The 13,686-nt window shown below is 43.6% G+C and overlaps 1 protein-coding gene across 1 annotated transcript in view; it reads left to right on the top strand.

Moving 5' to 3' along the window:
* The window catches only part of kif5ab (kinesin family member 5A, b), a gene marked incomplete at its 5' end in the record, with an annotated part of 108,647 nt that overhangs the window by 31,041 nt on the left and 63,920 nt on the right, over window positions 1-13,686 (top strand). The window contains 3 exons of the mRNA XM_083771744.1: window positions 4,684-4,757; window positions 5,058-5,162; window positions 12,876-12,924. Coding sequence (XP_083627870.1) covers window positions 4,684-4,757; window positions 5,058-5,162; window positions 12,876-12,924 — 228 coding nt within the window. The remainder of the gene's footprint in view (window positions 1-4,683; window positions 4,758-5,057; window positions 5,163-12,875; window positions 12,925-13,686) is intronic.

Raw genomic sequence — 13,686 nt, 5'->3', positions numbered from 1 at the left:
TATGTCCCATGGAATCATAAATAGATCGGAAATAAGCACCCTTTTGCCATAGATGTAGCATGCCTTATTGAAGGGCACAATGGATGCCAACACATCATAGTCATATAGGCAGACTGTCAGGTCACGGTGACTAAAATCATGTAGTGGCTAATAAACTGCTGTTGTAGTTGGAAGAGGACATCTCAAGATAAAGTTTTGTGTGGCAATATTATATATATATATATATATATATATATATATATATATATAATTCCTTGTCTGTATTATTGACAGAATTTAAAGATTTCTATATACTGGGCAATGCCTTGATAACGTCTAAACCTAGTATCGATTTACTTAACAATCAATCTCTCTCTCTCTCTCTCTCTCCTCTCTCGGATTGGCCCCCATTTCCATGCATTAGCGCTCCCTTGTGCATGCATTATACTGTCTGGTATTAAAGTGTTTGTATGAGCAAACACTTACCAGAACATGATGCAATCAAATGATGCTATAGACATGGACATTTACAACATAACAACATGCACGCTAATTTCACAGGCACGGGCGTATCTTGGAAGCGGAGATTAAATAAATTACCTGGAGATACTTACGTAGTGTCTTTCTTTCTCAGAATGCCCCCCCCCCCCCTTATCTTGGTTTCATGCTAGGGTCAAAGAGAGTGGAAGGTCTCATTTGTAACTGAATTTTCAATCTTACTCTGATGTGACTTCCTAGTCAAATTAATGTTATATAACACAGCTTCCGAGCTAGAACAACCAATTGGAAATGAGAAGAAAATGTCAAAAATATAAAATAAAGTTTTCTTTTTTTGGTAAATGTTAATTTAAATTCAATTCAAATTCAAATATTATTGTGCCAGCTTAACCACTTCCAACCTGACAGTTTAAGATACAGAAAATAATTAGAACAGGGTGAGCAAAGACAGTCATTTTCAAAGACAGGCCAGCTGCTCGTAAAAGATAAGTGTCCAGGTTGAAAATCCCCCCCCCAACCTCTCTCTCTCTCTCTCTCTCTCTCTCTCTCTCTCTCTCTCTCTCTCTCTCTCTCTCTCTCTCTCTCTATCTCTCTTACTCTCCTGACCTGTCTGTTTGTCCATCTGTCCCTCTGTCTGTCATTGGCCAGTCTCTCATTTTCCGCTATCTCTGTCGCACGCACGCACGCACACATGCACGCACGCACACACGCACACACACACGCACACGCACACACACAAACGCACACACACACACACACACACACACACACACACACACACACACACACACACACACACACACACACACACACACACATACTTTCCTTTTGTGTCCACCCTTATTGTGAACTCTGTCGTCTGCTGCTCTCCTTATCTTCTCCTGTCTTCATTTTCTTCCTGGAGTCGGGTTGCCGCCCCTCTGTTCCTCGATGCGTGCTGCATATTTATGTCAAGGCTGGATTTAGCCTGAGCATGACCGGAGATGGCTTTCTGAAGGCAGAGCTGAGCTGAGCCGTGAAACAGAAGGATGGGCAGATTAGAGGAGAGAAGAGAAGCTCCAATATGGAAGGGGGAGGGAGGGAGGGAGTGGGCTTTGGGAAAGGGCGCCACATGGCTCTGGCTAACAGCCATTATGCTCTCAGTTCTGCTCACCTGCGGCATCCCATCTTTTAACCTGATATGATCTGATGTGTGTTTGACTTTTAGAAGTGATGTTTACGTGTCAGGGGGGTTGATGAATTGGAGTGGAGACTGGAGTGGATGGAGAGGGTGCTTATGAAAACAATATTAGCATAAGTGTCTAAGGTTAAAAGGTGCCTATTTGACACACATTTATATGCGTTTCATTAAAAAAATGGGAAGCAAAATGTCAGCCACTGATTGCTCTATGGTGACTTACTGTACAGCACTGGGGGCATAGCAGCATGCATTATTTTGTGAGAGAGAGGTAATTTCCCTGCAGTGTAGATCATGCTGAGTATACAATACACAATCTTTATTATGAAGCATATTGTGCCGATCTTTATGATGGAAGATGCACAGAAATAGCCTACGGTATGTGCTTGTCAACATGGCTCTGCTCTGGTGTGCACGCTAGCTGTTCCAGTCTGCATGCCTACATATTGTATCATTCTCACTTTCTGTCCTTCAATTAGTGTCTGTGATCAAGTGCAATATATATATAAAAAAAAATAGTGAACATGATTTTAAGCACAAAGTTTAGAGTTAAAAAAGCGCTTAATGTAGGCCTACCTGGGGTTTGTAGTCGTACCTATAAGGGCTGCAGTCCGTGCCTAAATCCTAAATGTTCCCCCGATATGTCTGAAAACTGTTGTCTGCTCCTGTGAGGATGACCCCAGCTACTGATTTTGGGGAATAAAAAGACACCTTTGGAAGGACACCTTTCCACTTTCACACAAGATATCTCCAGGGATTCATGCTCCCTGGAAGATGACGCCTAACTATTTGTGTGACCCCATGACCTTTCCTCTAACACTATGCTGCCTATAGTGCCGCGCACCCCCCCCAATGTAGACTCCAATGCCTATAATTTATGACGTTTATAAGACAAGACAAGCCCCATGAGCCTCATTTCTTGTCTCATTGATATAATTTGGAACAGGTTGTGAGCAGGCTCTTAATTGGCTCATACCTCCTGAAACGTCTAGCGTCTGACACCACTGCCATGGGCGCAGAACGCTTGTCAGTGAGCCGATGTATTGTATGAATGCTCAGAGCTGTGAGCCATCAACCATAGCTTGTCTCACACAGTATAAACTACTGGTTCCCAAACACTGGGTCGGGACCCATTTGTGGGTCACGGACACATATGTCCCTTTATTTTTTTGTTTCCTACATTTAGTTTTTAATTATTATTTCAAAACATAAAAAAAAAACATTCTTCCAAGAAAAGCTACATTATTCATTCATTAAAAACAAATTAAATGTTTTCTCAGTAAGTAATTTCATGAATAAATCAAAGAAACTCCATAAACAACTCCTACACAAGCTCACTGTGTGTGTGTGTGTGTGTGTGTGTGTGTGTGTGTGTGTGTGTGTGTGTGTGTGTGTGTGTATGTGTGTGTGTGTGTGTGGGTCATTAACGCAGTGTGCAATTTACATAAAAATATGCGTGCACATTCCCATTAGGGGATTAGGCCGTGGACGAAATGCAACTCGAAAATGTTCAAATCAGCCTCATGGTGGCGCTATAACAGGCTGAGTAACATTTTTACCTATAACTGCACCAATCTGCATTGAAACTTTGCATGCACACTCCCTATAGGCCAAGGGAAAACATACCTTGGCCTATATAATGCGTTCGCATTAATTTCCTAATAATATTGACTCAGCCAGACAATCCGCTGCACTTCCCCCTCTTGAGATTCTAACTCCCTTTTTCTGTTGACCTCCAACTTGTCAGTAAATGACTACATGGACGGTCATCATAGGTCACCATGAGGTCATTAAGTTCACTGTTAATCAACTAGTGGAATGACATTTTTAACAAATCCTACATTACTAAATGAATGGTCAAGGACCACATGCAATACTTCCAGGGACCACCAGTGGTCCACGGACCACCTGTTGAAAACCCCTGATCTAATGTGATCCTGGGCTCTACACACCCTCCGCCAACCTGGGGAGAGCAATGGACTTGAACTCATGGTTCCTTCATGCATGAGTGTCCAAGGAACAAGTTATTCCAACCAGTTCCTTTCCCCTCCATCAGGCTGGCCAGGGGGAGACAGTTTAGAGACCTGGATTACTGCATGTTTTTTGTGAGGGTACCTACCCTAGGGGACACGGGGAGAACATGCAAACTCCACACAGAAAGGCCCCAACTCCGCCTCGGTTATGGGCACTGATGGAGAGCGGAGGAGAGGACACGCCCCCAGCGCCCACAGCATCCCGAGTGGGAATAAAACCCAGGACCTTCTAGCTGTGAGGCGACAGCACTACCGACTGTGCCACTGTGCCCCCTAAAACATGCCTTTTATAGCACCACCAGGGCACATTTTGTGATAGGCCCCTATTACTCATTCAGATTCTGTCCCCAAATCCCCCAAATCAGTACACATGTGATCATGGCAGATCTGTCCAATATTTCATATTCCATCCTAATTGGCAAACATTGGCTTCCAAAGTTTGCAGGATTGGCCCGTTTTGAACAAAATGCCTCCTATTATGTTTTAAATGTACTAGGCCGGTGCCCAGCTGTAGAGCACTGAGTCTGTAACGATGGAAGTTAAGAGGCATGCCCAAATATGGAGTGTTGTGATGTCAGAACAGGCCAGCATGCCCAAATATGGAGTGTTGTGATGTCAGAACTGGCCAGCTCCATATACATGTATGGAGCGTGGGCCTTTTGTGGCGGTTCTGGACAACCGGGTGTCCGACCGACTCGACACCGGGCACTGCACCCCCTGTGTGGAACGCGTGTGTCGAATTCGGTGGGGCTAATGGTTTTCGAGTTACGTGCATTACAGTACACACGTACAGACAGACAGACAGACGTACAGAGATGTGGTGCATTTATAGATAGATTTCTATATAAAGCAATATGACTTTTTCTTTCTTTCTTTCTTTCTTTCTTTCTTTCTTTCTTTCTTTCTTTCTTTCTTTCTTTCTTTCTTTCTTTCTTTCTTTCTTTCTTTCTTTCTTTCTTTCTTTCTTCCTTTCTTTCTTTGTGTGATCTACTATAGATGTACTGGGAGGATACAATGGCACCATCTTCGCTTATGGACAAACCGCCTCTGGAAAGACGCACACCATGGAGGTACTGTACATTCCTGCTGTGTTCATCAAAAGAACCTCCCACACACACACACACACACACACACACACACACACACACACACACACACACATGCCCCTGTACATTTCAGAACTACAATCCATCTTCTTAATACACCTCCTCACATTATCCGAAAAAGCCCTTTCATGAAAAGAATCTCTGCAAGCTGTTTACTGCATCTATGGCCTTCTTTAACACCCTCATCAGAATTCCTGCCTCTTGTCAAAGCATTTTGTCCTCATGTAATGTGCTAGCTCTCCTTCTCTTCTTGCATTCTTACAGGGAAAGCTGCATGACACTCAGGGTATGGGAATCATCCCCAGGATCGCAGAGGACATTTTCGAACACATATTTGCATTGGACGAGAACCTTGAGTTCCACATAAAGGTTGGTGTGGACCGTACTGTACTCCGTGCCACTTTACTCTGTGCTGTACTCTACTGGCCACTTTAGGTGTTGCAGCTGTCCATGCTCAGACATACATACAGACACACAGAGACAGATATACATACACATATTGCTACGTCGTGGAGCGGTTAGGCATCGCTTAGTCTCGCGTTACCAGACTGTTGCCTCCGTGATTTCCAACCGCTTCATCATACAGTCTGGGCCAACGGAAAAGGTCTCATGAGTATCCGGATACAGCGGATGTGGAGTCTCCTCGCCACTTCCATTTCGTCTTTACAGTCGCGCATATTTATCCTAATATAAATAGAAAACATCTAAGGCTATATAGCTTGTTGCTTAGCAGAAAAGGAAATAAAAACATGTATTTTGATTGTGGAATAGTTGTCTGGCTACGCGAGACTAGGCCCCGCTCAAAAGTCTCTAATTCTCAAAGCAATTGCTGCACTGCCAAGTACACAGCGTTGCTGTGCTTCGGTGCTCTCTGCTCGTATTTAAATTTGGTTATTGTATACATACTTTTGGCCCTTTTTTATGCAAATGAGTCATTGCATAGAAAATGCGCAGTGCTAATATCCACACACAGTTAGAGTGAAAGCTATATTAGCATCTTCAGAGAGTTGATGGTCACTGAAGCGCATTCATTAGAGTTGTCACGCACAGCAATTCCCTATGCTCATGGCCATATGGGCACTTTGGGCACGTGCCCATGGGCCCTGGGCACCAGACATAAAAATGTGTTTGTTACTGCCTGACTGTCACTCTGGGGCGGGGTAGACGGCCCGGGAATAGGCTAATATTACAGCATAAAACCGCCCAGAAACGGACAAAATGTTCACACATGCATGTGGGGGGCCAGGGGCCCTCAGAGGTGTTAATCCTGCCCTGCTCATGGCAGCACGATTGTAGTCAGGTCTGTTTGTGACGTGAGTGCATATTTTGGCCCACTAAATTAGAATAGGTATATATTTTATTTGCATTTCATAGTTTGCCATGTAGTGTACCCAGTAGGAGCTTTCAGCCTGCAGTTTTCAATCATCAATCAACATCCTTTCAGGGCAACTGCTGTGTGTCATTAATTCTATACAGTATGTGTGTCATTAACTTATTCAGTAGTGATGCTTTTAAACATCGTGTGTAGCAGTTAATCACTGACTGTATCCAACTTTGAAACTCGGACTCACTGCATGTCACCTTGAGAATGTGAAACGGACCTGCACAATTGCACAGCTTCCTAATATATAATGAATAAGCATGCATAAATGAGACATAGCCTGCAGAGTTAGTTCAGTCAGACATACTCGAGGGGGTTCATGCCATGCACAAAGGCGCATACTATATTCTAAGGCTGTCCCAGAACATTCAGGGTTCGATTGTTCGCTCGTTAGGGTTGGCACTCGAATCTTAATTAATGGGCTTGTGTGTGTGTGTGTGTGTGTGTGTGTGTGTGTGTTGGGAGAGACGAGAGAGATTGATAAAGAGATCGTCTTCAGCACTGCGCTAATCATGTTCAAGGCGGGTATCTCGTGTTGAATTGCAGCCTGGTTAAAAGCACTCTGAGAAATTAATTAATTAGAAACAAATGGTCCGGATGTTCGCTCGAAAATTCCTGCTGAAGTTCGAGTCCTATAAACAGGGCTAGGGTACAGCCTTACTATACTCAAGGGGTTAACATGCTGCATTACTATGTGGGCGTATAAGTGTGTGCAAGTCCCACACGTCATTCGCCGATGTGGCAGTCAGCTGACCAATTGGGTGGGCTACTTAAGCTCACTAGACTGCATGCTCTTCCTGCCTTCCTCTGCATGATGGTTCCTGGTTGTATGTGATATTTTCTCCCACCTCCACCCCACCCCAGCATGCTCCCCATGGGGGTTTATTGTATATCTATCTCCCTGCTCTTTATCTTTTATGATGGTGTTCAATCGTGCCGAGCAGGGAGAAAATGCACTCGAAGCTTTAGAGATACAGGGCTTTGAAAATCATGTTATAATGGAGGCTCAATGGAGCTGGATGGAAAAAATCCCATAGCTGGTGGGGACGGAGGAGCTCCATAGCAACCGTAGCAATGCTAAAAGGTAAATTGACGGTCACCACTTTCATATATATGGATTATACGGGTGGGTACTAACATGTTCGTAGATGGCTGATGCCGTACCCTAGCCTAGGGGATACGATTATAATCACAGATTAGAGTAATTGCAATGAGGCTTTTCCAAGGAGAGTCACTATAGTCCCTCCCCTCCATACTGTGGTTAAAAGTAGACGTTATTTCAGTGTTGAAACCATCCCTCACGGTTCTCATGCTCTTCTTGCCAAAACACTGCTTGTCTCTGCAGAGCCGAGGATGTTAAATCAGATAAAGAGGTTTCAGCAGAGTACAGAATGTCTCCAGTCACACAACAGTCTCGCATAACCTCATTTATCCCGACCTCCGAGGTTGATGGCGTGTTCTCTGCCTGGAGGTTAACCCTTTCTGACCTGAGATCAGATTCAAAAAATGTATTCTATACATCCTGACAGTTTTCTGAAAAAGCTATGTTTCTATGTCAGTCGTTCTTAGATTTTTCAAAAATAGCGGACCTACAAGCTCGTAGCGCGCCACTCGGTGGCGCGCTATGAGCTTGTAGATCTGCTATTTTTCAATAGCTAAAGCATAACATAATGCTAACACCAAAAGGGGTTCCCGCCCAAAATGGGAAAGAGGATTCTACTGTACAGGTGATCTTTTGGATGGACAGATCTGCTTCCTTACAATTTAAATGAAAACCAAATCCAACCTCTCTCAGTCTCTCTGCTTCCACTTAGTTATGCAAGGCAGCATTATCTTAATTAGATTCTGAGCGTAAAAGGCTGCACAGTGCTCTCTCTTTCTGAGTCACCAGCAAAACGAAAAATGAAAAATAAAAAGATTCAGCAATGAGTTCAATATAAATATAATATAATAATGTAATATATCGGAATCGGTATAGGCCGTTATGACCCTGCAAATAATCGGATATCGGTCATAATTTCAATATCGTGAATCTCTATTGGTCAACAAAAGATCTTTTGTATAAATATAGTGCTGGCTTGTAAGGTCATAAACTGGTAAATACAGGACTTTATGTATAGATAACTAGATAACTAACTAAATAAACTAAGAGTGCGGGTCCACATGAACTCTGTTTATTTTAAAGTGTAAAAAAAAAAAAAAATATATATATTATGTGTGTTTATGAGTCTGGCTGGAAATCTTTTCATTTCAATAAACTTCTATTAAAATGTGCCAATGTTTATTAATTAATGATTTATTTTCAAACTGGCATCCAAGGGGAGAATACTAGATCAAACAGTAAATGTGCTCCAGACATTCACTCTTGAGAGCTGTTATATGAAACCTATTGAAGGCAGTCTGAAGGCTGACGGAGACGGATCTGTAGATCTTTTGAAAGTATACTTTGAAAGAGTCATCTGTACTTTAGAGTCGTTTGAATTGATATACTTTTGGACTGGAAATCACTAACTTCTCCTCGTTTCAAAACGTGTCTAAAAGGAAATGTTTTCTATTCTAAAAAAGTCTGAAATCATTCTGATTCAACACGCCTGAACCACAGAAAGTATTCTTGCGTGTCTTGTCTGGGGAGATTTCTTTGACTGTCTATAAGACGTCTCATGGCAGGCGAGCTAAGTGTTTCTTCATGTCCCACAAGTATAGCAGTATACACACGCACCAACTCTTCCATCATAGAGGTGATTCTGGCACGCAGCTGGCTCCGCTGGTTAGGTCATGTGATCTAGTATGCCTGCAGTCCGGCTACCCCGACAGATTCTCTACGGCCGACTCCAATCCGGCCAGAGGTCTGCAGGAGGACAACCAAAGCGCCATAAGGACCACATGAAGATGCTGCTCAGGGACATTCCACCCTCCAGACCTGGAAAGGACAGCAGCAGATCGAGACACCTGGCGCTCTTTCTGCCTCACAGGTGTTTCCCACCTGGAGGCCAATTAAGACATCCCTGAGATGCACAGAGAAGCGCAGGCAGCTGGCATGAGCGTGCGACCTGTGCGGACCTGTCCAACCAGGTTCAACACACCCCTGCCCCGTGTGTGGACAAGTGTGTGGATCAAGATTTGTTCTAAACAACCACATGAGGGCGCATGAGCGCACCAAGCACTGAAACCCCCCCACCCCCGGCCTACCCCCCGGAGATATGAAGTCATTATCGACAACAATGGACTGCCTTCACTTTTGTTAATTATTGGTGGATCCACAGACATAGGTGGATAATATATAAGTGTGTATATAGTATAACCTATAGGTTTTATTCTGTGTTTCAACTATCGTCATAAATTACATATATATATACTGTATACATATCCTACAACGGACAATTAAACCATGCCAGATGTGGGCTGGAATGCATAAATATTTTCCCGGCTTAAAGAGTTTGTTACGTTGTGCCAGGTTATGTTTTTTTTTAACCAATCACGTTGCTTACACAAGGTCACGTGATAGGGGGGTTTGCCTTCGATTTCAACATTGTAGTTGCAGGTAAATTACTGTACGTGGCTACGTCACTAGTTGAAGATACCAAGGATTAGTGAGTGATGTCACGGTTATGTGACACCATACGTACACTCAACTGCATACGCTCTAGCTGCTTATAAGATACTGGTGAGTGGTGACCCCTCCAAATTATTTGGTGACCCAGTTTTGAAATCGCTCTGCTATTGTGGGGGGAGCTGAGACATAAAAGGTGATGGCTATAGTTTTTCATAAATAAATGTCCTATACCTCATCATACAAGTATTGAAATCTACAAGCTGTCCCAACGCACAACACTCACACCTTGTGAGTGTGTAGATCGGCTATTTTCACTATTTTAAAATGTATTTCAAAGTGAAAAAAACAAGCTTAATATAGATAAATTGTGTGATTTCGGAGAGGTCTAAGGTCTGCCAATTTATGTGATGGCTGACCTCATCCGAGCAGGTGGACTGCCGACAACACAAAGAGCAAAATTGCAATGTGCTGCTGATTTGCAAATTTCACCCCCCAACGAAAAGTCATGGTTTTCTCAGGAGCCCAAAACATATTGACTACTGTACATAGCTACTGTCTGTCAACGGACATCGAAAGGGTTAGAGAATAATAGTATATTTTGGCTTGACGACTAATTATCAGGTCAGGAACCTTGGTAAATAGATTTACCAAGGTTCCCCTGGTAAATAGATTATGACAAAATATTGGCTTTTTTCTTTTCTTGCAGAATTCAATCTAATATTCTTTTATTATGCAAGGAAGATCGTTGAATCAACTTTCCTACCGATTCTGGATGATGGTGATGTAATTTATAGACCCACTGCTGCCTCCACTCTAGATTGTGTTGGTGCTGGCTGTATCACAGTATACAGTATACTACTGTATCCTTTATGATGAGGTCAGTTATTCTCTGTCTGGGAGATTTAATAATCACACTGCCGGTAGCTATTCGTCCCTAGTGGGAATGTTAACTCGTATATGTTATATGGCGCAAAAGAACTATGGTCCATTTTGTACTTGCTAGTTCTCTGGGTGCCTCAGGACAGATTATTCGAGTGGTGCAACCACTCCTACAGACAGCTGTGTGGCTGTGTCCGTCCCTGGGTGTGTCCCTGGCTGTGTCCGAGCACGAAAATAGCGTTTGGTTGGTTTTCACCACCAAGTGTTACTGTTGTGCAGCCTAACACACACGCACATATTAACTGTATAATGATTTCAGGTGTGACAGTGCAATACAGTGACAGTACAGTACAGAGGGACCTCCTGGAGACCCCCACACGGTAACTCACTCATTTCTGGACCGTTTCGGACGCGGGCCGGCTCGCCGGACCCGGGCCGACACCTTGGACGCGTTCCTGTGGGTCAGGAACTTCCGGGGACCCCCCGTGGACCCCCACACAGAGTTGCACCACTCACTTCACATGGGTGTGATTTATTTATTTTATCCCACGATTTTGCAACCCATTTTATCACCCAGTGTCAATTATCGAATGTAATCCTGGGCACTACACTTCCTCTGCCAACCTGCGGGGGCAGCGGAAGGACACTGACCTCATGCTTCTTTCTATGCATGAGGAGTCTAAGCTAATTCTTTTCACCTGACAGAGGGGAATTTCCCCGGCCGAATGTAGTGCGTGGAAGGAACACGTTCTTCCCCCTCCATCAGGCGCCCCGGCTGGCCAGGGGGAGGTAGTTTAGAGACCAGGATTACTGCATGTTTTTTGTGAGGGTACCTATACCCTAGGGGACACGGGGAGAACATGCAAACTCCACACAGAAAGGCCCTTTCGCCAACCCCGCCTCGGGTATGGGCACTGATGACGCGGAGGAGAGAACACGACCCCAGCGCCCACAGCGTCCTCAGCGGGAATCGAACCCTGCAGGACCTTCTAGCTGTGAGGCGACAACACTACCGACCACGCCACCAGGACAGATTTAAGTAACACTGTTTTAGTACAGCAGACGATTGGATTCTCCTGCAACACGTAAAGCTGAATGCTCTTGTTCCTCCTGGACGCTTAAGGATTATGCTAGAAAATTGTCCATTATCTGACTATAAAGCCTTGAAACATCCTCCTTGCAAGTATGCAAATGCAAACGACAATGCCTGAGACAGCCGGCACAAACGCTCACATCCCTGGTGCACATGCTCCATGTGCATTAATGCACCGGTGGAGGTAATAAACCACATGGAGTTACTTTTGAAATGACAGCCTGCGACTGTACATCATGGAGCAGAATTGAGGGCACAAATCAAAGATGACAGCTTCATGCTGTTTCTGTCTGCTATAGAACACCTAGCGGCAACCAGAGGTGGAAGAAGTGTACTCAAATGTTTTAAGTGAAATTCCTGTATTCAAAGGATTGGTAAAAGTACTCATTATGCAGAATGTCCCCATTTGACAAGTTTTAAACATTTATAATAATAGCATTTACTTTCCAAGACTGGCTCTAGAAAACATAGTGGAAACACAGTTTCTACGTTAATGTAGATCATTAATCACATTCTATCCAGTGACCCATGAAATGCAGAGTGTGTTGTTGATTTTACAGTAGCTATAACATAATTCTTGTCATTTTTTTGATGAATACGCCCCAGTATGTTTACATTTCCTTTCACGCACGCATACACACACGCAGTCGCACTGTGACGCATGTGCACGTGTGCACGGTGCATTTTTGCCACAGCAGCTGAGAGTATAGTTTCGAGATACTTTGTCAATGGAACCCATACAGGCCTTTAAAGTAATCTTCTAGTGTTAGGACAGAGCAGACAGGACAGGACATGAATAAACCAACATGATAAATTATGCTTATCCAGCCACGTCTGTTGTTCCTTTCACGCCTCCGTCACTGAATGGATGCCCTACCCGTGGGAAAAGTGATACGCTCGGCACCGTTTTCCAGATTTGTGTAATCTACCATCCTCTCCCTAAAGGCCTGATTTCGCCGTACGACGGTGTCAGGCACAGACAATAGCCGATCTACAAGCTCTCAACGTGTCACATCCGCTACGTGTTGAGAGCTTGTAGATCAACGATGATGAAATGACGCGTGGGTTTTTGTCTTTCTCTCTCTCTGTCTGTGTTTCCTTCTTTGTCTCTCTCCCTCTCTCTGTATATCTACAGTGTAAGAATTAGTCATCAGTTTCTTTTTTGTGTTTCTCCAGGTGTCCTATTTTGAGATCTACATGGATAAAATACGGGACCTGCTGGATGGTAGGTTGTACTTCTGACCTACAGACTACAGAAAGATGAATGGCTTTGTTCTAAAACAGTAAAGACACTACACATGCTTTGGAGAGATTTATAGTGTTTCTTGGTGAAAATCATCGAAAACATTTATCTTGAAGGTTAAAACTCATAATATAAAGTACATTAGTATGTATCTCTCTATAAAATACAGGTTCATCTTTTAAAATAAATGTTTGCTCTTGAAACAAAATTCGAAAGTGAATGGAGGCTGGCTACTGTAGTAATGAATATTAATGCTGGAAAATATGAAAAAACAATGCAGTTTATACATCAAATTGATAAAGCACGTAGACATCATATACATAGACTCTTTATTTGAGATGAACTGTTTTGGATTCATGAGGTATACATTTATGAGGTTTCAAGCATACATACGGGGACGCTTTGTGGTTCCATGTTCATTCATATGACCCGTTCGGGGAATCGAACCCAAACTTCACAATATCAGGGCAGACACTCTGCACAAGGCCACAGAGCTGGTATGTGTATACTTTAATCTACATTCAATATGCAGCCATATTATCCAGATATTTGTGCTGTGAGCGGAATGAGAGGCTGAGATGGAAAGCTGTAGGCAGCCATTCGATAGTATCTGTAATGGAGCCAGTGGTGGAGGCTTCCATCGGTATGCAGGGGAGCGTGCACAGGCTTAGGAACATCTATACCCCGAACAGGAAAGGGGAAGACAGCAAGGCAAAGGAGAAGAATAGACGCAGCAATAGGGAA

The sequence above is a fragment of the Protomyctophum parallelum genome, assembly GCF_964188405.1.
Source record: "Protomyctophum parallelum genome assembly, chromosome: 8".
Taxonomy (NCBI): domain Eukaryota; kingdom Metazoa; phylum Chordata; class Actinopteri; order Myctophiformes; family Myctophidae; genus Protomyctophum; species Protomyctophum parallelum.
This window is presented reverse-complemented; position numbering and strand designations above follow the sequence as displayed.